This window comes from Nylanderia fulva, unplaced genomic scaffold (genome assembly GCF_048542155.1).
Source record: "Nylanderia fulva isolate GAGA-0341 unplaced genomic scaffold, ASM4854215v1 Scaffold2, whole genome shotgun sequence".
In the NCBI taxonomy this organism is placed as follows: domain Eukaryota; kingdom Metazoa; phylum Arthropoda; class Insecta; order Hymenoptera; family Formicidae; genus Nylanderia; species Nylanderia fulva.
Window position 1 is genome coordinate 2,855,780 of NW_028190263.1, and position 23,740 is coordinate 2,879,519.

Below are 23,740 nucleotides of genomic sequence, written 5' to 3' on the forward strand. Positions count from 1 at the left end.
CGTACGCACTATATATATATGTGTGACGTATGCGCATGCGCGCGTCAGTAAGCCGCGTTCTCATGCAGGGGCTTCTTTCATGCGATTGGAGTCCTCTCTATATGTTTCTCTATTTTACTCCGTGATTGTAGCTTGTTTGGTATTTATCCGAGTATCGAATTTTTTGTTATATTACTCGATAAACTCATAAATAATTTTAATATAATTATATTATAATATAATAATAATAATTATATTATATGATATAATTATATAGTTAGAAATAATTATATTATTATTTATTATCAGATTTTATTTATTTCATACTAATGACGTTTGACGTTTGACGTATCAAAAATCACTTAAACATCGATCAGCATCGATAATTAAGGTATTTTTATTCATCCGATGACATATATACTTTTTCGCTATATGGAATAAAAAAAATATTTAATTTTATAAATAAATTCAATAAATATTTTTAATATATGTTTTAGCACATAGTGGAAGAGTTGAAAGAGGATTTCGGAGCAACAGGGAGAAATCGTGAATAATGTCAAGAGAGAGAGATAAAGCTACCTCCTAGACTGTCTCTCTCTCAACTGACGTTTCGAACTGCGCAGCTGCACGTTCTGATATATACAAGAGTTCGAGTGCATCATGACGATAACGACGACGACGACGACGACAACGACGATGATAAGGATGCCGCGCGACGACGTCCGCACGCGTGCATCCCGGCAGTGAGAGATCGGCATCGGCGACCTGGTGCTAAACGAATCGTCGTGAAAAACGGAATGTCGGCGCGACGTGACGATCAAGCGCAACGCGGACCTGTTGTCACAGCCTGAATCGTATAACATACGTACGCCGCGAAAACGCATTTTCATCCCGATTCCGACGTAGGCTCGCGCCGCTAATCGGTTGGGTGACATCGAATCCCGGACGTAATGGCAGCCCACAAGACGGGCGGGCAGAGCGCCCGGAAGAAAGTGCAGGTATGACAGATCGACCGATTCTCTCTCTTTCTCTCTCTCTCCCTCTCTCTCTATATCTCTATTTCCCGAAGATGTCGAGGAAATGCCGATTATCCCCGGCACCGAGGATAATCGGCATCATAACCATTTTCACGGCTGTCATTAATCTAGGATTATATGTAAGATTATACGCGTTGTCTATAAATGAGATAATCGTTAATTTCCGGATACAAAATCGCGGCTGTAAATTTATAAAATTTAATTTTTGATTTGTTCGAATTAATTTAATATACTCATATATTTGTCGATTTTATTTCTCTCAAGATGTCCGAATAAAATATTATATAGAAATGTCATAGAAATTGGCTTATATACTTGTTTTCTGTATTGAAAAGCGATAAAATAAAAAATTAATTTATTTGTTTGAATTAATTTAATATGCTAATATATTTGTCGATTTTATTTCTCTCAAGATGTCCGAATAAAATATTATATAGAAATGTCATATAGAAATTGGCTTATATACTTGTTTTCTGTATTGAAAAACGATAAAATAAAAAATTAATTTTTTATTTGTTCGAATTAATTTAATATGCTAATATATTTGTCGATTTTATTTCTCTCATGATATCCGAATAAAATATATAGAAATTTGCTTATACTTGTTCACTGTATTGATGAAACGATGAAATTAAAATTATGAATATGAGAAGAGCTGTATATTAATTTGCGATTAATTTTTCTCAAAGGTTTCTATGGTTATAAGAGATGAAGTAGAGAAGCAGCACAGAGCCGGTGTAAATTCCTTACAATATGATCCAGCTCTGCATAGGCTATATTCCGCTGGTAGAGATAGCATTATAAGAATATGGAATTGTAGAAATATGAAAGAACCATATATTCAATCTATGGAACATCACACAGATTGGGTCAACGATATAGTATTGTGTTGTGGTGGCAAAAATCGTATGTACATACTTTTAAGGTCTACAATATTATTATACGTTTCTTAATTTTTTACATATTAGTTTTACAATTGTCATTATTTGTACAGTCATATCTGCAAGTTCCGACACAACTGTTAAGGTATGGAATGCACATAAAGGTTTTTGTATGTCCACACTGCGTACACACAAAGACTATGTCAAAGCATTAGCATATGCCAAAGATAGAGAGCAAGTTGCTAGTGCAGGTTTGGACAAGTCAATATTTCTGTGGGATGTTAATACACTGACTGCTCTTACCGCGAGTAATAATACAGTGACAAGTACGTATTTGCAATTATACATTCAGTATCACACTTTGTCTCTCTCTCTTTTACATATAATTAACATATTAAATTTTATTATAGCATCATCCCTGAGTGGAAACAGAGATTCCATATATAGTCTTGCTATGAACCAGACTGGCACAATTATCGTGAGTGGCAGCACAGAGAAAGTTCTCCGTGTGTGGGATCCACGATTTTGCACCAAACTCATGAAACTTCGTGGACATACAGACAATATTAAAGCATTAGTCCTGAATAGGGATGGTACACAATGTTTATCGGCGAGTTCCGATGGCACTATCAAATTGTGGTCACTCGGTCAGCAAAGATGCGTGCAAACGTTCAGAGTTCATAAGGAAGGAGTGTGGGCGTTATTGGTAATTAGCCAAAATCATTGCTTGCTATGCAAAGTAATTAATATTTTCTTACATTATTGTATTAACACTTTGATGTATTTTAGGCAACGGATAATTTTAGCCATGTAATATCTGGAGGCAGGGATAAAAGAGTAGTGATGACAGAATTATGTTATGCAGAGAGATCTACAGTTATTTGTGAGGAAAAAGCGCCTATACTCAAAATGGCTATGACGCCAGATCAATCTAGTATTTGGGTTGCAACCAGTGAATCAACTATTAATAATTGGGTAAATATTTATACTATAGCAATAAATTTTGATAAAAAGAGAACTTATTAACAAAAAAATTAAATCTTATATATTTCAGTCTATAAGTCAAAAAGATTGGCAAGAGTTAGGATTAGGAGATTATTGTGATTCTGCCAGTAATGTATCGAGCAACATTTTGAAGAATACTGAACCTGCACAAAAGATATTAGGTGGTCCTGCCATAAGACATTATCACATATTAAATGATAAAAGGCACGTTTTAACGAAAGATACAGAAGAGAATGTTGCATTATATGATGTACTAAAGGCGTGTAAAGTAGAAGATTTAGGCAGAGTCGATTTCGATCAGGAGAGTAAAAAAAGAAATAAAGTGGTGTATGTTCCAAACTGGTTTAATGTTGATCTCAAAACAGGAGTATGTATATCTTTGATGATTCAAATTGCTTTCCAGAATTGATTCCACGTTCTAAATATCCTTGATTATTGCAGATGTTAACTATACACTTAGGGCAGGATGAAAATGATTGTTTTTCCGCATGGGTTTCTGCCAAAGAAACTGGTCTAGCAGAGAACGATGCTGTAGATCAGAAAGGTAATCAACTGTTTCTTCAATAATATTTGCAATATTAATCTAGAGATTTAATGTTTTATTTTTTCATGTTTTAGTGAATTATGGGAACCTTTTGTTACAAGCACTACTTGAACATTGGTGGAGGCCATTGCATGCCGATGACGAGAATGAAGGTAATGGCAATGATGGAAATGGCCCCATACACACGAGAGGAGGAAATCAATACTTCTCAGTACCTAGTCATACACCTGTCATTTTCAGGTATTAGAAACTGTTTAAAAATATTTTATTAAATAGATGTGTTTTATGTTATTAAATACTTTATTAAAATAAATGTATTTTTTTACTTTTCAGTGAAGTAGGAGGTAGAACCATCTATCGATTATTAGTTCGAGACGCTGCGGGAGAAACTGAAGGTGTCCTATTGAACGAAACTGTACCACCATGGGTAGTAAATATTGTTGTGGATAAGAATCTTCCACAATTCATTAAAATACCTTTTTATCTTCTTCCACATGCTTCTTCGGGTGTAAAAAGTTTGAAAAAGTACGTGTCACGCTTACTCTTAAAATCGTCTTGACGCGATCAAGTAATCTTGCATATTATTATTTTGAAGGGATCGGTTAATCGCAAATGATTTTATACAAGTGCGTAAAGTGGCAGAGCATGTTTACGATAAGGTGCTTGGTGCAGGAAGTGATTCAGGTTCAGTAGCTGGAGGTGGAAATACTGTTTCAAGCGGATCACCAGCGGGGGATAGAACTAACACAGATTCTAATGCTGATAATTCTTCACTGGCCGAGGAAAAGGTCGAACTGTTGTGTAACGATCAGGTTTTGGATCCCTCAATGGATTTGAGAACGGTGTGTATAAAATTCGTGTGTAAAGCTTTTGTTATTGTTGCGGAAAACAAATTTTTATATATATTTGATTAATGCTTTTCAGGTAAGGCATTTTATCTGGAAAAGTTCAGCAGATTTAACACTTCATTATCGCCCTGTTAAATAGTTAGAATTAACTACATTGCATCGCGAGTCTTTACAGTGTGCCTGGTTTTATACCATGGTAAGATACTGCACATTCCACTATTTCCCTCTTTTCCATCGATTCTGAATCAAAACTGCAACAAGATTGATTCATTTCAGAATAATGGAAAATACATAGTGGGCTACTTGCAGAATATGGTACCTTGTGCCACTTTCTCCTTAGGAAATGATCACCTGGATTTAACAAATGTTTCGTGTGACGTCGAGGCAGAAGCGAAAGAAAGCGAGGCATATTTGGAGTATTAGAATATAATATGTAAAGTTCAAAGGCAATAATGTGTGGAAGTATTAATGTATAAATTGCTCACTTTTATACACACCTGCATCCCGCGGCCAAATTCACACAATGGAGCATTACTCTCGATTAATCTGCTTGAGAACAGCATGTTTTTTGTACCTGGATATAGAATTTAAAGTGCTTGTTGTCAGCCATTTATCGTCTTCCCGTCAGAAGTATCAATAAGAGAGCGTATAGCACAAATGCAAAAAAGAAAAAAAATAGAAAGAGGACAGACCGCATGGCCGAGAAGAGTTAGTTTTATTAGGTCTAACAGGATCCAGGTGATCCTCTTTCACAAATGCTTCTTAAATTTCCTTTAATCTACATTAGCTAAACTTTCCTCCCATAATCAGTACATAGGATTATCTTGTTTTAGTATTGTAATAAAAGTATTGAATATTTATTGAGAGAAGGCATAAGAGAAATTGTATAATGTTTTGTTACATGCATGCAGAATGTATACTCCACACCTGCCTTGTTACATTAGAGAGCAAAGAAAAGATATATATATATATATATATATGAGAAAGAGAGAGAGAGAGAGAGAAAAGAGAGAATATGTCAATTTACCATTAATCAAATTATATTTGAATAGCCAAATTAGAAGTTCAATATTTCCTATTTTGTTTGCATAAGAAATAAGAGGATGTATTTGTCTGCAATGTAATAAGGTCAAATTCTGTCTTAATCAAGATTAATAAAGTATAGATTAGGAATTGGATGTACATTAAAAATGAAATTTTATGTGTATAAAATTAATGAATATATTGAAGTATATATATAATATATATATATATATATATATATATATATATATATATATAAAACATTAATAATGAATATAAATCGTAAATATTGAAGAACACTACAGTATTTAACAGAATTTGATCTTTGAAAAAGAGATTTATAACGAATAAAAATTATGTAGTTGTTTTTATGTTAATATGTTCGATTTCTCTATAAGTTGTACATATGCGAACACGACTGTGAATAATGTCCATTAATGATAATAGGTCATATAAATAAAAATTTAACAAATCTTATTATGCGAACGATTGAAAGCCAATGACATTTGCTATTGCTGCAAACAGTTAAATTGTCAGGAAAGAAATTGTACTAGTTTTTATTAATATGGTCTATAAATTATATCGTTTATTAAAGTTGCGCGTGCATAGAAGCACAAGTCTTCTCATAAATGTAAATGTCTCATTGTCATTTTTCAAAGTAGTAGATATAATGTGTTTCACAAGTACAACATATTATTTATTATCAAACTTAGGTTAAATTCTGGTTTGCTAATGCTTTATATTAGGAATCATTTTTTATTGCTTATTTTTGTTTTTTTTTCTTTATGCAAGTAGAAATATCGTTAAGACATCATGATAAAGAAACTTTCTCTTGACTAAAGAGAATACATGAATGTATGACTAGTAGAAATTGTATTAGTCTATATAGTTATATATAAGATTATCTTATTTGTTATCTTTAGACGAGTTTTTTCGAAAGACACTGTGCAGTAAATTTATATTTTTTTATATTGGTATTAAATTAAAAAAATCATTTTGAACCAAATGAAAATTAAAACGTAATATAAACATATAATTTTCTTTTAAATATCCCAATATAATGTCTCAAAAATAAGAATTATGAATCGCCTTTGACTTACAATTATTTTAATTATTTATTGATTTATTGCAATGACAACTATAATATATACACAAAGTGAGATTATCAATATAATTTACATTAATTGTATTATTCAGTTCGTTGCATAAGTCTTTGCAAATATGCTGTGCATATTAGTGTTCTCTATACAGATGTATTCCTATATCAATTGAAATTAATCATTATTTATTTTTTTTTTAACAAATAATTAACTTTAGACATTATTTATTATCATAATGTGGAAGTAATCAAGATGTGCCTGATGATAGATTATAAGTTACAGAGGGCATTTCGATTATGACTTGTATTGATATTTAACAACAGCCCATAGTTACAAGATATACGATTACAAAGAGAGAGAATACATTATCATTTCTTTAAATTATCAATAATATAATATAAATCATAAGAAAAGTTACCACACTAGCATTATAAATTTTTTTTCTATTTATTTTGTAGCATGCTTTATTTTATTGAATTGAATGCTATTAGAAATAATAGATTTAGTTTTTTTATTCACAATATCATTAAAAATACGATATTTATATACACAAAAAGTTGAAATATTAATATTAGAAAATCAATAGTGTAAAAAATCAAAATATCAATTTCTCTTCTTGTTTTAATTTAGGTAAAAAAACAAAAAAAGAAACAAAAAAAGTAAGATTGAGTGCCAAATTTTATACTGTGAAAACAATACTCGTAGCACATTGTACTTTTTCAACAGGGAATATTTTGTTTCTATAAATCTGCTTCATTAATGTATTAATGTAGTTTCTACAGTGGTACTACTTATGATGTATAAGGCTGTATAAGGCCATCTAGCAAAATGTGTATTAAATTTATAATTTTTAGAACAAAATTGAACTAATATTGTCTCTACAAAAGATTGAATGTTTGTCATATTGCTTTGTAAAACACATTTTACTATTCTGACATGAAACTTATTAAATTTTCCAGCAAACAAGTCAAATTTTCTACAGTTTTCTACGAGTGTATGTAATGAGACGATATTTCTATCATTCTTTAAAATACTTTTTCATATTTATTCTAATTATAATACATTATCACTGATATTGTCTCCATTAATTATATCAATAAACAGAATGAGAGAAATATATAAAGCTCCATATAAAAAAAGATTGACACTTAATTTCTATTTGTATTTATCGTTTATTTTATAATAATATAGCATCACTTAAGATTATGTACACTCTACAAAACGAAACAAAAATCAGTATTTAAATAAAATATATAATTTAATATACGGAACAGATTATGTTTGTCTACTTGTGCAGCAATTTGAATAAAGAATTCTATTACTATTTACTTAATAATTTCGTTAAATATAAGTCTTCAAACAATATCATCGAGAATACTTTCAACGGCCTGTACAAAAGAATTACATACTCTTGTTGGTCCTGGAGTAATTGTCTTCTCGTCCCCTGTTTTATATTTTCCAGTTTGTACCAATATACCTCTAATTCCAGCTGCCTGTGCACCAGCTACATCATCTCTCACATCCTAATGATAAATATTCATATATAACACAAAAAGTTAAAAGGTATAAAAAAAATTATTTAAAATATTACATCTCCAATCATTACAGCCTTTGCTGGGTCTACATCTCCTAAAGCTGCTTTAAAAAATTCCATATTTGGTTTACCAACAACTTCTGCTTTTACATTGCTGGCATATTCTAAACCTTTGATAAATGCACCAGGACCTAGAGCTAGACCATCAGGACACTTGTAATAACGTCCTTCATGAATAGCTATGAGCGATGCGCCATCCAAAAGTAATCTGAAATAGTATGTATTTATGTGCTGATACTTTTATATATTTAATTTAAAAGACAAGGATAAAAATGTGACACCTGAATGCTTTGTTCAGCTCATCATAGTTGAATTTGCTTGGTGCTAAGCCAACAACTACTGCATTTGGTATATCATTTGTTATTAAATCTTGAAAATCTTCAATCGCTGCTGGATCAATTAATAACATTGGTTTCAATTGCTGAGAGATAATCAATTTTCTTGCTGCAACTAAAGAACTAAAGATTTCATCCTTTCGCAAGTCAAATCCAAGTTTTATCAGACGTTCATACAAACGATTGCTTGACTCTTTGGTGGTGTTTGTGATGAATTTGACCGACAGATTTGCATTTCGTAGCCTAGATTAAAAATTTTAATTTATCATTCTGAGACTAAAATTTATCTGATATTGAATAAACAATAAGATGTTGTTTCTTGGATAACTGTTGCCCTATTGATTCGCGAAAAATTCTTTATTCAATCGTTTATTAGTTAAGATTAAAAGATTCATTATATCCATATTATGACATGTTATATTTATATATTAATTTTTAATTGAATAAGACTTAAAAAACATCAAAAAAAACAAAAAACGTCAAAATATTTTATTTTATTTCACAAAATATTGTGCAAAATAACTTTTCGAATTTTTTATCGAGAAATTCAAAATTATTTATCAATCGCGCCAATTTGTACAGAGATTGCGCATTGTCAATCTATATATGTGTATACATAAATATACACCTACGTACGTACATTTAAAAAAATCTAATTCGCAATTAGACAACAAACAATACCTGTTTAATGCTTGCACAGCGCCTGGAACAATTGTATCATCGATGTGCAATGTTCCACTAAGGTCTATTAATACCGTCGTAATTTGTTTCGACATTATATTACCGCAATTTTTCAGTAACATTACACATTTATTCTAGAGTCTTTCGAAATTAAACTATCGGTAAATGTTTAATTTAATTCGCTTATTTTAGATCTTAGTAAAAATATATTCGACACCTTTTGCATATAAAAATAAGAAATTAAAAATCGAAAAGTGATATTTTAGGTTGGTTTACTACTACGTACATATGCGCAAAGTTTGTTCTTTGACAGCTTTATGTCACATGCGCAGAAATTCGTAATGTCGTCTATCGTCAGAATTTAGAACATATGATCGAAACGTTAGAATTTAGAACGTTGAATAAATAAATTGAATTATTTGAAGTTACACGTGACAAAATATACTATGTCGCAACAAGAGAGTAAATATCTTGATATATAATAATACATCTAACAATGCAAATATATAATTCCTCTTTTCTCATTTAAATATTTAATATTAACCTCTTTTCTCTCATTTAAATATTATTTAATATTAACTTCTTTTCTCTCATTTAAATATTATTTAATATTAATCTCTTTTCTCTTATTTAAATATTAACCATTATTTTCAGAATTGTGCACGCCACTTCCTAGGACTCTTAACTAGTCACATTAATATCTGTGCAAACAGTGAGCAATGTTTTTAATTTTTTGCAAAACTCGTTGCCACCATCTGACTGTAAATGCATTTCAGACGAAATGCGAAAGGTATGTTAGTAATGAGATAAAATGCTAAAGGATAATTACACCGATCGATTAACTAAAATGTTATTCTTTCATGAAACTTTTCATACCTTTAATATTTAATTTTTTCAGACTTTTATATTCAATAAGTTCAAAGTAAAATGCAGAGGAAGACATACTCCCAAAGGCAAATTCTTATCAGCCAGGAAAAGATTACAGTTTGATCTAGGCAAGATTGGTAACAAGAGTCAAATAAAATATTCTGATCTCTTAAATCAATTGTGGTTAAACTATATGCGAACACTGCTTGGTGTTGAAATCCATTTACCACTATACTGAGAATTCCAATAATCCAAATTGGGAAAATGTAAGCCAGCAATTGATGAAAGCTGATTTTCATGGTGCTAAAATTTCAATTGACAAATTAAAATGTCCAACTCTGGTAGGAGTTACAGGGATTGTCATACAAGATACAAAAAACACTTTTAGGATTTGTGGGCTGGAAAAATGTTATTCGGAGTAAGTGACATTTTAAATACATTTCCAGATATATGTAATTTTCTTATAATAGAAAATAATTTATCTATTGTTATATTAGTGCAACAAATTCTTTGTAAAAATTTATAGCAGAATATTATTTAGAAGGGGGTTCATATTCCATGTAAAACTCTATAGCCTTGATTATGAGTTCGGCGCTTGCGACTTCAATAATTACGTCCTTGAAGTAATCGTCTTGCCAAGCTTCTGTAGGATGTTGCATCATCGTGAGAAGCGCGTTATCGTATTCCTCATTCTTGTCATATAAAAACACCAGCTCGGCCCATAGATGTGCTTGTTCTGCCGCGCGTAGCACCTAAAATAAACAACTCTTAAGTAACCAGCTAAGCCTATCTCCTATTCGGAAAACAGTTTGAAATTTGCTACGATCTACCTTCGGTATATTAATGCATGACCAGAAGAGTTTCAAGTGTTCTCTCATTCGTTGAGGCTTATATTTACTATAGAGAATAGCCAGCTCGGTAAACATTCCCATATGAGCTCGTTTGAGTCTTAAAGCAGCTTCAAGAAGATTAATGAGTTCCTCAAAGTGTCCGCGATCCTGGTAGTAATTGATCAGATCCTCGAGCTCATCCGCATGCACGACTATGTGCAGACCGCACATTTGGGCTAAACGGAACTCGCCGCTGTCCACGCAAGCGAAACAAACTTCCTTCCAGGTGCGCGTCGAGTTGGCTTTGCGCGCACTATCAACGGCGCCTTGAAATTCCTTCAGATGAACGAGCGTTATCGCCAATCGCGCAAAGTTGGATACATTGTTGTAGAGGAGCTTCGCGGCATCATACATCTTATCGTCGAAGCATCTATCGCCGATCTGTGAGGAACAGGAAGAGATTAGAATCGATGAACATGCAATATCGCTCTCGAGATACGAATATGATTCTTTCTCACTTTTTGTATATCGGCATGATTCGGACCAGATATAAATTCCTCGAGATCCGCGAGCCGGTTGGTTCGCGCGTACGCATATATCAATTCGCTCTCGATGAAGGACTCGCGTGCCTTTTTACGAGCCATTTGGAGGACTAAGTTTTCCCATTGCGAAGTCCGATGCGCGGTTTCGACCACGCCTACATACGCTGATGGATCGTCTGTTTTGATAAAACTGTCGATTGATTCTTTGACCAGACCCTGCTGTAGCTGAGCTCTGGCGAGTTGCGACCATACTGGCGATTCGTTGCATCTACAATATGTAAAGCAATCTGTTTATATGAATCGTATAAACATCAAGAGGATATATGCACATGCATACACATATCGTATCGATTTGCATTTTGTCGCCTAGATTAAAAATTTAAATTTATCATTCTGAGACTAAAATTTATCTGATATTGAATAAACAAGATGTTGTTTCTTGGATAACTGTTGCCCTGTTGATTCGCGAAAAATTCTTTATTCAATCGTTTATTAGTTAAGATTAAAAGATTCATTATATTAATATTATGACATGTTATATTTACATTAATTTTTAATTGAATAAGACTTAAAAAACATAAAAAAAAACATATAAAAAACGTCAAAATATTTTATTTTATTTCACAAAATATTGTGCAAAATAACTTTTCGAATTTTTTATCGAGAAATTCAAAATTATTTATCAATCGCGCCAATTTGTACAGAGATTGCGCATTGTCAATCTACATATGTGTATACATAAATATACACCTACGTACGTACATTAAAAAAAATCTAATTCGCAATTAGACAACAAACAATACCTGTTTAATGCTTGCACAGCGCCTGGAACAATTGTATCATCGATATGCAATGTTCCACTAAGGTCTATTGATACCGTCGTAATTTGTTTCGCCATTACACCTATTGCGTATAAAAATAAGAAATTAAAAATCGAAAAGTGATATTTTAGGTTGGTTTACTACTACGTACATATGCGCAAAGTTTGTTCTTTGACAGCTTTATGTCACATGCGCAGAAATTCGTAATGTCGTCTATCGTCAGAATTTAGAACATATGATCGAAACGTTAGAATTTAGAACGTTGAATAAATAAATTGAATTATTTGAAGTTACACGTGACAAAATATACTATGTCGCAACAAGAGAGTAAATATCTTGATATATAATAATACATCTAACAATGCAAATATATAATTCCTCTTTTCTCATTTAAATATTTAATATTAACCTCTTTTCTCTCATTTAAATATTATTTAATATTAACTTCTTTTCTCTCATTTAAATATTATTTAATATTAATCTCTTTTCTCTTATTTAAATATTAACCATTATTTTCAGAATTGTGCACGCCACTTCCTAGGACTCTAACTAGTCACATTAATATCTGTGCAAACAGTGAACAATATGTTTTTAATTTTTTGCAAAACTCGTTGCCACCATCTGACTGTAAATGCATTTCAGACGAAATGCGAAAGGTATGTTAGTAATGAGATAAAATGCTAAAGGATAATTACACCAATCGATTAACTAAAGTGTTATTCTTTCATGAAACTTTTCATACCTTTAATATTTAATTTTTTCAGACTTTTATATTCAATAAGTTCAAAGTAAAATGCAGAGGAAGACATACTCCCAAAGGCAAATTCTTATCAGCCAGGAAAAGATTACAGTTTGATCTAGGCAAGATTGGTAACAAGAGTCAAATAAAATATTCTGATCTCTTGCCCTTAAATCAATTGTGGTTAAACTATATGCGAACACTGCTTGGTGTTGAATCATTTACCAGTATACCTGAGAATTCCAATAATCCAAATTGGGAAAATGTAAGCCAGCAATTGATAAAAGCTGATCTTCATGGTGCTAAAATTTCAATTGACAAATCAAAATGTCCAACTCTGGTAGGAGTTACAGGGATTGTCATACAAGATACAAAAAACACTTTTAGGATTTGTGGGCTGGACAATGTTATTCGCAGTAAGTGACATTTTAAATACATTTCCAGATATATGTAATTTTCTTATAATAGAAAATAATTTATCTATTGTTATATTAGTGCAACAAATTCTTTGTAAAAATTTATAATTTTCTTCTATATTGTCAATAACACTTTATGGAATTTTTTTTCAGCAATACCAAAAGATGTGGTTAAAATTAATATTTACTTAGGCAATGGTGTAATATTAAAAGCCTTTGGACGACAACTTTCTATAAGACCTGTAGAACGAGCAGTTAAAAAATATAAAAATACAAAAATAGTTCAATTGTAATATTTATAACATACTAATAAATACAATGCTATGCATTGTCCTCCACAGATGTACGAGTGATAAATTAACAAGAATTTCCATAAAGAAGTTAAATACTTGAAAAAATATGACAAAAATTAATTTATAGTATATATATATATATATATATATATATATATATATATATATAAAGTAACAATAATTTTTTGCTCAAGTTTGCTTAATTCCATGTAGATGTTTTAGAATTATTTATTTCCATATATCTTTCATTATTCCTTCTGCAGATTATTATTATAGAATATTACAATTACAGAATTGATAATATATATTTACTACTTACATGTTACAGTATTTATATAATATAGCATTTTATATTTATGTATAATGTCTGTATATGTGTGTATATATCTTTGCATGTATCTGTATGAAGAGATGTGCTAAACAATAATGTATTTATATTTTGGAAGTGTCTTTTTCATTCATAATTCCATTAAAACCACAGTGGCCAAACATGACACTGATATGGTGATAATTATTTTCAATTAGTACAACAACTATATTTGTTAGTTAATCTACAATTCCATTTGGCTAAATTTAGATCAGAGTGAAGTAGTACCAGGTCATGTTTTGCTTGACCTTTATTTGACATAACATTTTTATATGATATATACACAGCTGGATCACTGCAAGATCAACTGCGGAGTAGCAAAACGAAAGCTTTAAACAATAAAGATGAATAAAATGAGATGAGAGAAAACGTCATATATCTGCTCTTTTACTAATAGATAATACAAATTTTTACTTTGACATGGTAATAATGCGACTATTTCGTTACGATATAATAAACTTTCGTTTCGTACTTTAAAATAAAAAGACTACATATTATATAAACCATTAACGAGATTATATCACTAAATGATATAAATGTACGCAGCAGGGCAGCTTTAGGAATGTTAAAGGTAAGATGTATTACAAAATTAATATCTGTTTTTCTTCGTTTTCTGCCATGTCTCATGTATTGATCTTGATGCATCAATGTAGCACTTTATACACGCAACATAAATATTTTTAAAAACATGAGTGTAGCATAACAGATACAACATGGCTTTGTCATTTTCTAGAAGTATTGCAATCTAATTTATCTTAATACTTGCACAATTTAGGCAGAGTTTGTAACAAGCTATATAATGATTAACGATTAATAATTTCACATAAGATACTATGCACACATACTACATGAAATCGAAACGAGTAGAAAATATTACTAAAACGTATGTACGACGTGATAGAGACGATCTCGTGGGTGTATTATACTTTGTTCCGATTCTTAAATATTTTTATATATATATATATATATATATATATATATATATATATATATCCAACTCTAATCATAACTGTTTTCACTATAGTGAATAACAAAAGGTCGAAAGCATGATACATACGAAGATCGGGCAAAAAACTCAAACTACTTTATATATTTCGATACATTAATAAGACAATAAGATCTTGCCATGCGTTTTAGTATCTATAATTCATTTATTTTTGTGTCGTTCGTTTACGCAAATTAAACTAACTGCGAACATGTACCTCTGTTCAAGCAAATATACACATAAGTAGATCTAGAACAATGTGTATGTACTATAGACGCCAACATATTCCAAAATGTCTACAGATTTTTTTCATTTTTTGAAGGATCTGGTCTCATTATAACGTCACAATATCGTTATAATGATACACGATCTATCAAATTTAAAAGATATTTTTGTTACATTTCAATTTTATGAGGACACTCGTTATTTTCATTATGATTTACCACACGCTATGACGTCTATTTCTAAGATGTAAACTTCTTACAATGAGTTGTTGCAGATTTTCGACAAAAAATTAACTTTCAAAATTAGAAACTTCTTAACATAGATGAGGATATTTGAAAAAAATTTACTTAAAATAAAAAATACTCTAATTTGAAGAAGAATTCGTGATTTAAAGGAACTCATGATTTAAGATCTACAGTTGATTTTGCTTTTTTAGAATTCGATATCGTCGAAAAAAGTTTGCTTTTCATTAATAGTCAAAAGAAAGGTACGTAGACACATGTACATATATATATATATATGTATGTGCGAGCAAAGGGAACTGCAAAATTATATCTTTACATACAACATATATATGTATATATAATATCTTTTTATACTGACTGTGCAACAAGTAAATAGAAAAATCTCAGCATCACATTAACAAAAAAAGAAAAAATTTTTTTATTTTTATTTTTTTTGAAAATTAAATATAGTTTTTACATGATCTCTAATTCAAATAATGATTTAAACTGTGAAATATAACAATTTCGTTCGACGTCTCTCCCTTATAAACGACAATAATTCACATTTAGATAGCGTGTGATAGCTTTCTCCTAATATATTTCGTTATTATTTGTTACATTATTCGTAATCATGATTTCTAAACGTGGCAATTTCTTCGTGTTTCTAATGATATTATAATTCGTATTCGCGCTTTATTGATACGATATATTAATAAGCTAACCAAACAATATATCTCATTCTACCTAAACTTTATAGAAAAGTAGACTTTGTTGATCTGTCCTGTTTAATGTATTTCACATACCGTAACCTTGATAGGCTGCGGTGGACGCGTACACTTGTGCGGGTGCACCGTATACATTTTGAGGTGCATAGCCGGGTGCCATCATTCCAGGCCCTGCGGTCAACATTAGCTGAGGTTCCGCTGTAGTTCCACAATCATATGCAACAAAGAAAAATATCGTTAGTATAGAAAACACTACACGTATAGGGTATCTCTTCACGATATTAGGGTGAAATAATTGAGATTACTCACGCATAATCATAGGCTTATGTTCCTGATGATCGGTTTCTTCAATGCGTCGACTTTCGGCCTCTTCTAATTTATCGACCTACGTACAATATCAAAAATTATATGAATGTCAGTGAAGGATATAAAGAGTTAAATATGTATGGCTGGATTTCTTTTTGTTTTACCTTAGTAATATATTCCCGTGCAACTTGTATGAGATACGGCATCGCGAAATGTAAAATACGATGTCTCCATGCGAGTTCCAAGATGACATCCGGATGAAGTAGATCGTAGCAATGAAATAGGCATGCTGCGAAACAGTCCTTGGAACCTCTCTCTAAGAACCACTCGAGTAACTCCTCGGCGACTTCCGCATTCCGCGATTCCGCCGCGTATTCCATAGCATCCCTGTTATTAAATTAGCGATTAAAAGAGATCCGCATTTGTATATACATTTAACGTACTCCATACAACATTACCTGAAAAGTCGATCCTTCTTACAAAGTTCTACAGACTGCTTCCATCTATTATTTCCCTTGTACAAATATGCGGCGATTCTCCTGAATTCGATCAATTCATGTTTCTCGAGTTGCTGCGCTAACGCAATATTATCAAAATTATCGAACGCATCGATCGACGTTCGGAGACCCTGGTAATCCTCTTCGTCAATCAGCAAGCCATTTAACGCTTCATTGATAGCTTTGTTGTTGAGAGCCTGAACCGATCTCAAATATGGTTTCACTAGCTGTAAGTGACCGGTTCTCGTAAAGTACGCCACTGATCTGGTATGATCCATACGCGGAGCAAGTACGAGCAGAATATCATTTAGAAGAAGGGGTTTATATTCCACGTAGAACTGTATAGCCTTATAGTAGAGTTCGACGTTTGCGACTTTAGTAATTACGTCCTTGAAGTGACCCTCTCGCCAAGCTTCCGTAGGATGTTGCATCATCGCGAGAACCGCGTTATCGTATTCCTCATACTTGTCATATAAAAACACCAGCTCGGCCCATAGATGTGCTTGTTCTGCCGCGCGTAGCACCTAAAATAAACAACTCTTAAGTAACCAGCTAAGCCTATCTCCTATTCGGAAAACAGTTTGAAATTTGCTACGATCTACCTTCGGTATATTAACGCGTGACCAGAAGAGTTCCAAGTGTTCTCTCATTCGTTGAGGCTTATATTTACTATAGAGAATAGCCAGCTCGGTAAACATTCCCATATGAGCTCGTTCGAGTCCTAAAGCAGCTTCAAGAAGATTAATGAGTTCCTCAAAGTGTCCGCGATCCTGGTAGTAATTGATCAGATCCTCGAGCTCATCCGCATGCACGACTATGTGCAGACCGCACATTTGGGCTAAACGGAACTCGCCGCTGTCCACGCAAGCGAAACAAACTTCTTTCCAGGTGCGCGTCGAATTGGCTTTGCGCGCACTATCAACGGCGCCTTGAAATTCCTTCAGATGAACGAGCGTTATCGCCAATCGCGCAAAGTTGGATACATTGTTGTAGAGGAGCTTCGCGGCATCATACATCTTATCGTCGAAGCATCTATCGCCGATCTGTGAGGAACAGGAAGAGATTAGAATCGATGAACATGCAATATCGCTCTCGAGATACGAATATGATTCTTTCTCACTTTTTGTATATCGGCATGATTCGGACCAGATATAAATTCCTCGAGATCCGCGAGCCGGTTGGTTCGCGCGTACGCATATATCAATTCGCTCTCGATGAAGGACTCGCGTGCCTTTTTACGAGCCATTTGGAGATAGCGAACTAAGTCTTCCCAATGCGAAGTCCGATGCGCGGTTTCGACCACGTCTACATACGCTGATGGATCGTCTGCTTTGATAAAACTGTCGATTGATTCTTTGACCAAACCCTGCTGTAGCTGAGCTCTGGCGAGTTGCGACCATACTGGCGACTCGTTGCATCTACAATATGTAAAGCAATCTGTTTATATGAATCGTATAAACATCAAGAGGATATATGCACATGCATACACATATCGTATACCTTTCTGCAAATTCATAAGCTCTGTCCAAGTTGCCGACCTGCTCGATTAGAACCTGGATAGCTGACGTGTTGACATCAAACTTCTTGAAGATAGCGAAAGCTTCCTCGTAGAGCTCGTTGTTAATGGCAATATTGGCAATATCCGGAGCGTCATAATTATCCAAACGATTAATATACTCCATAACACGTGTACGATCAGCTTTGATGGCCGTCAGTATCAAAAGATTCTGCAAGTTACGATGATCGCTGAACACACTGCTGTCCAGCACTATCTTCTCGAGAAGTTCGATCAGCTCGTTAGGCAAATCGGCTGTCATGAAAGCCTTGACAGTGACAGATATATCTTCGGGATCTTGCGTCTCGGATAACGCCGTCTGAACAACTTGATCTATCAAAGGTCGCTTGTATGGATTGCTCTCCAAAAGCACTTCCGCCCAAAGATCGGGATCTCTGCGTCTCACTAGGTATCTCGCCTCGCTCTTGAATAGACTATTCTCGTTGCAGACGCTTATCAGCTCGCGATCACACTGGCCACGCTCGTATGCGATGCAAGCCAGGTGAGGATCGCGTTTCTCGCAATACTTGCCGACGACTCTGCTGTCATAGAATTGATTCTCCTTGAGGAATCTTTCAGGGTTATTGTTGCTGTCGATGTAAATCTTGGCCAGTGCGTTGTGCGTAGCGGGCTCCACGCAACCCTCATGAACGCGAGATTCCAGCCACGGTAGCAAGAGTTTCAGTCGATTTCTCTTCTCGACTTCCTCGACCAATTCGTCGGTTGAAAATTGTCCACGCACCACCAGTATCAAGTTCTTAATGATATCTTCCGAGCAATCAACGTCCAACAGACCGCCCACGACCACGGGTAAACGCGATGGATTGACTTTTTGGACATATATCTCGATGTATTTCTGCAAGTTATTGCGATAGAGATAAAGAACGAGATCGTGAACGAAATCGAATCGGTCGCATACGATGATCAAGGGCAATTGATCAGACAGTTTCGCTTCTTTCAGGAAATTTTTGACGCGTTCCGGATTGTAACAATTACTTTCTCGACATATGCGCTCCACCTCCTTGATCTGACCGGTCTTGCACGCCGCTTGGATATACTTGAAGTGCACTTCTTGATCCTGGCTGAAGTTTACGATGGAGCCTAAGAAGTAAAATAGACCCTCGTAAGACTTGAAACTTTCGAATAGATCTATCAGTGCTTTAGTCGTCAACTGCTCGTGATATTTGGTCGCGATCTGTATGCAGATTTGCAAATTCTGTCTTATGTTGGCTGTCAGCATAGCCTTCAAGCATTCAAGGGAATCTTCTACGGACAAAGTCCCGAAGAAACCAACGAGCCAGTCGGGGGAGAGTAAGTGCGTATGCACTACCGCTCTCTTAATGTCATACAAATCAGTATAATGTTCGAGTGCACGTTGTAGCAAGCCAGCTTTCTCGCACAATTGGGCGACATGAGCTCGATCGTAATGAGTAAACATCTGATTGCCTAATATGGCGTCAGCGACTTGCGGGGCGGACATTAAATTCATCTCTAAGAGGCGGGTTTGTAAGGCACCCTCGCTCGGCCGATTGTTCTTGAGAGCGTCCAGAAGAAATGCCGTACACTGCTGCACCATGTTTTGTTCCATAAATATATCGACGATTTGATTGATGTCGGCTAATGGTTCGTCGTCTTGGACCAGCATCTGCGCGAACGTTACACCTTGATCGGGATTAATCCTCATGACGTTACGCAAGAGAAATATATAATCAGGTGTATACGAGACTTTCTTGGCATAGAGAACGATCTTCTGAAATTGGCCAGTCTCCGCAAAGCATTGGATGACCTTGTTGGGAACATTGGCTCTCAGGTAAACGCTAAGCGCCAATGTAGGATCCGCCTGTTTTACTAGATCTCCCAGTTCTTCACTGCATTCCAGCTTATCTTCCTTCAGCCACTTCTCCAGCAATTGTTTACGATTCTGAACTAGCACCGGACGACAGAGTTCCAACGATTCGTACTTGTTCAATTGTCCCTGATCCAAAAGAATGCCGAAATATTGTAGAAGAGGAGAGGTTTGGCCCTGAGTAGTTGGGACCTGTTGAAATCGTTGAATAGTCGCTGGTGTTCGAAGTATCCCTTTAGGAGCATTAGCCGCAACTTTTGCCGCCTCCGCATACTGGCCATTCTGGAAAAGCATATTAAATTTCCTTACGAACAAGTCCTCGGCTCCCGATAAGTTGTTTCTCACGGCCATTCTTAACGCCAATTCCGAGTTCTGCAATACTCCGTTGATGTATGGGATTATATTCTCTTCGTCCACAGAAACAGACAAGACTTGACCCTTTCGATTTACTCCTATTATACCACCAGAGGCCTCGTGCGGGGCAGTGACGAAGATGGTCTCTCCCGAGATACGATTCATAAATATACAGGTCGCCGACTCGATATCGTACATATGTATATAACCGTACTTTGTGATTAAATATATGACGTCGTACTTGGAGCTAACTTGCATAGCGACAGGAAAATCATTTCCGGCCTCAGGTGGAAAGAATACATCTACCGCTTTCTTCGGAAACGGATGATTGCCGGCAGGTGGTTGACCCACTTCGATAATATGAAGCTTCGCTCCTTGGACCGTCCTAACGGCGAAACAGAACAGATTGCTGGGTTCCGCGTTTCCTTCCATTTTGAACTGAGCGAAGGAGGCAGCATGTCCCTCGATCGGTTGCGAGCACTTTCGTTCCACGGAATAAAGCTGCATAGCGCCGACCACTCTGTTATGCTGCGCCGAAATACCGATCAATAATAGCCACGTCTGTTTCGGATCTGTCCTGTAATTGATAATCTGGCAGCCGTTTAACGACGAATGACGTTCGAACATCTTATTCGGCGTCGAATCGCCCTCCATAGACCAATGATACACTGCAGTTTCCGTTACTAGTGCCAATGTGTTCAGCGATATCCATTTCCAGAAGACCACATCTTCCGTCATTGTATGAGCCTTCATTTTTGACTTCATTTCAATGTTGAAAATCTGAAGTGTCTTCATAGCTAATTAAACAAAAGCAGATATTTCTCTCTTGGTAAATTATATATATATATATATATATATATATATATATATATATATATATATATTATCGTTCTTTTAATACTTTCATTGCTATAGAAAGAATTACAAAATTCTACATCGAGGTTCTACATATTTTTAGGGAAAATCATATCATCATATTATTTTTCAGACTAATAAAGCAAAATTAATTTATATAATTTATTAAATAAATATATTTTAAATTAATTTATTATCTCCACATGTATGATCTTATATTGCTGAATGATCTTTCCTAAATTATCAAACATGTTTACATGTGCACATACCTTTCAAAGCGATGACTTTACTAGCTGGATTCATAATAGCAGAATCAGCAGATATCGGTCTTCTGATGGGATTGGCGGAATCATTCATATCGATAATGACTACCTGGGCAGTGTCACCAACCTTTTCTCTAACGCAAATGAATTTATCAGATTCCATAGTAAGTGTGTTAAAGCTGACATTACTGGCATTAATACCCACAGCTGTAAGCTATAAAAACAAAGAATAATAGATGAGTAAAGCTTCTTTGTTTTCTCATATTCTTTAAACTTTTAGGATCATTTGTGTGCATAAGTAAGAATATATAAATATAAATACATAGTCAATTTTATATCATTTTTTTGAAAAAGTACTCATTACATCACAAACTAACTTTATTAATAAATAATGTATTCTTTTATTTATTAAAAAGAGTATATGAACCTATACTTTTTCTCAAATGATAAATGAGTCATATTGTAACGTCTTGATTATTAGTTATATAAATACACTATTATTAATCACAAAATATATCTATCATCACAAAATTGCAATAAAAAATGCATAAAAAAGTTAATTTTATAATGTCATAACATTCCAGCAATATCGTATTGTAATTTTAACAGCTGCATGTTACTAAAAATGCATTTTTAAAAGTATTACATATAAAATACTACGAGGATTTATATTCTGCAGTTATATTTCTTACATTTGACAGGAAAAAAATCAATATTATTACGAATATTATTTATCGAACGAATGAGATAGAAAATGATGGAACAAGAAGAAAAAAAAATATATATATATATTCGATAAGGAACGTGAAGTTTCGGGTAAAAGCGGAAGCAAGGGGCGTATGCGAGCGACGACAGATCCAGCGATAGTCTCGGATCCCCACGATTCGCTGATGAAACGAGAAGTACGTAACTCGATTTGTCCGCTTTAGCCGCGATACACGTCAATTGAGCGTGCATCAGGGATGATTAACCTGTGCCACGAAATCTCGAGAGCAGCTGCCATTTAACGAGTCGAGTAATGTCATTGAATCGTGAACGCGAGGTGTACGAGGTCATCGCGGCTGTCAAAAGTAATGTCAAAAAGAAATTGCGTTTTTATCAAGGGAGAAATAATAAGCCATCGCGATATTCGACTCGAGAAATATGTTGCTCGCCGAGAAAATGTCCGGTGCCCCGAGAAAGAAAAAAAGGCTAGTTCCTAGCGGATCCCCCAGCGATGACACGAGTCCCCTTCGTAGCGAAAGGAGAGAAACCTTAGCCAGGAGATACATTGATGACGTACCTGTAGGTGTTCTTGGAACCTTATGGGTAGTAGCTGCGTCATTTTTGCCGAATTATATTGGAAAAACTCGTCGAGAACCGAGAGATCTTTCGGCCGCTGTCCTCTTCCGCAAGATCGATATCAGCCGTGGACGGGCGCAGAAAAAAAACCTCCGGACTAGCGATCTCTACTTACGTCCTATTCCCCGCTTATCGTGTCGCCTTTTATCCCCGAATGCTCGGCATCAATCATTAAAAGCGCAAAACCAACTGACTGGAGAGCGAATGCTACTCGCCGCTGACACCCATCATGGCCGCCAACGCCGCCCCTCTTGTCTCGAAGTAGTTCCCGCGTATGAGAATTTCACGGCGGTTCTTCGTCCTTCGAAAGTGCCTCGCGTCTTTCGGAACCTGCAGGAAATATATATCGGCGCTCGATCGTCGATCGACACCGGTATTCCTTTTTTTGGATGACCTCTCTTGACAATTTCGAGCGCCTTGACGCCGAACCTCGACTGGAGCCTCTCACTAGCGGAAGAATACAGGCGCGATTTGACACGATTGGATTGTCAGTGGTAAATTCTCGCGCATCACCCCCTTCCCCTTCCCTTCCGCCTGCCTGCGCCGCTGCTACGAATGAGACCGCGACGAGTGCGTGATGACGTTTCACACACGGTGGATTAGAAAAATTCCCCTCCTCGTTTATTCTTCTCCTTTCTCTAATTCAGATTTCCTTCGGTGTA

The 23,740-nt window shown here is 34.6% G+C and overlaps 5 protein-coding genes and 1 pseudogene across 7 annotated transcripts; 3 read left to right on the forward strand and 3 right to left on the reverse strand.

The window, feature by feature from the left end:
- The first annotated feature begins 289 nt into the window (after positions 1-289).
- On the forward strand, positions 290-7,846 carry LOC114945224 (WD repeat-containing protein 48). The gene is made up of 13 exons (XM_029321340.2): positions 290-370; positions 484-977; positions 1,706-1,922; positions 2,011-2,223; positions 2,308-2,603; positions 2,687-2,872; positions 2,952-3,269; positions 3,344-3,446; positions 3,521-3,686; positions 3,780-3,971; positions 4,042-4,288; positions 4,371-4,490; positions 4,571-7,846. The coding sequence occupies exons 2-12, from the start codon at positions 930-932 to the stop codon at positions 4,431-4,433; spliced, it is 2,049 nt and encodes a 682-aa protein (XP_029177173.1). The 5' UTR covers positions 290-370; positions 484-929; the 3' UTR covers positions 4,434-4,490; positions 4,571-7,846.
- LOC114945227 (haloacid dehalogenase-like hydrolase domain-containing protein 2) lies at positions 7,148-9,375 on the reverse strand. Its single transcript, XM_029321344.2, has 4 exons — positions 9,028-9,375; positions 8,293-8,589; positions 8,009-8,219; positions 7,148-7,940 (listed from the first exon to the last, which is right to left on the reverse strand). The coding sequence occupies exons 1-4, from the start codon at positions 9,147-9,149 to the stop codon at positions 7,773-7,775; spliced, it is 798 nt and encodes a 265-aa protein (XP_029177177.1). The 5' UTR covers positions 9,150-9,375; the 3' UTR covers positions 7,148-7,772.
- Positions 8,955-10,417, forward strand: LOC114945230 (ribonuclease P protein subunit p29-like; annotated as a pseudogene). Its single transcript, XR_014924554.1, has 3 exons — positions 8,955-9,489; positions 9,682-9,817; positions 9,926-10,417. The product of XR_014924554.1 is annotated as a ribonuclease P protein subunit p29-like (transcript).
- LOC114945226 (clathrin heavy chain-like) lies at positions 10,285-12,675 on the reverse strand. 2 transcript variants are annotated; one of them, XM_029321343.2, is made up of 5 exons: positions 12,595-12,675; positions 12,070-12,169; positions 11,243-11,534; positions 10,725-11,165; positions 10,285-10,646 (listed from the first exon to the last, which is right to left on the reverse strand). In XM_029321343.2, the coding sequence occupies exons 2-5, from the start codon at positions 12,162-12,164 to the stop codon at positions 10,428-10,430; spliced, it is 1,047 nt and encodes a 348-aa protein (XP_029177176.1). In that variant the 5' UTR covers positions 12,165-12,169; positions 12,595-12,675; the 3' UTR covers positions 10,285-10,427. The 2 variants fall into 2 exon arrangements, with proteins under 2 accessions (XP_029177176.1, XP_029177175.1); XM_029321342.2 differs by lacking the exon at positions 12,595-12,675 and adding an exon at positions 12,239-12,313.
- Positions 12,225-13,582, forward strand: LOC114945228 (ribonuclease P protein subunit p29-like). The gene is made up of 4 exons (XM_029321345.2): positions 12,225-12,414; positions 12,607-12,743; positions 12,852-13,242; positions 13,396-13,582. Exons 1-4 carry the CDS (start codon positions 12,399-12,401, stop codon positions 13,533-13,535), a joined length of 684 nt encoding a protein of 227 aa, XP_029177178.2. The 5' UTR covers positions 12,225-12,398; the 3' UTR covers positions 13,536-13,582.
- Positions 13,583-13,749: 167 nt separating this feature from the next.
- On the reverse strand, positions 13,750-23,552 carry Chc (clathrin heavy chain). Its single transcript, XM_029321341.2, has 9 exons — positions 23,020-23,552; positions 21,744-21,951; positions 18,365-21,416; positions 17,985-18,282; positions 17,467-17,907; positions 16,826-17,388; positions 16,532-16,754; positions 16,371-16,446; positions 13,750-16,259 (listed from the first exon to the last, which is right to left on the reverse strand). The coding sequence occupies exons 1-9, from the start codon at positions 23,059-23,061 to the stop codon at positions 16,132-16,134; spliced, it is 5,031 nt and encodes a 1,676-aa protein (XP_029177174.1). The 5' UTR covers positions 23,062-23,552; the 3' UTR covers positions 13,750-16,131.
- Positions 23,553-23,740: the final 188 nt, after the last annotated feature.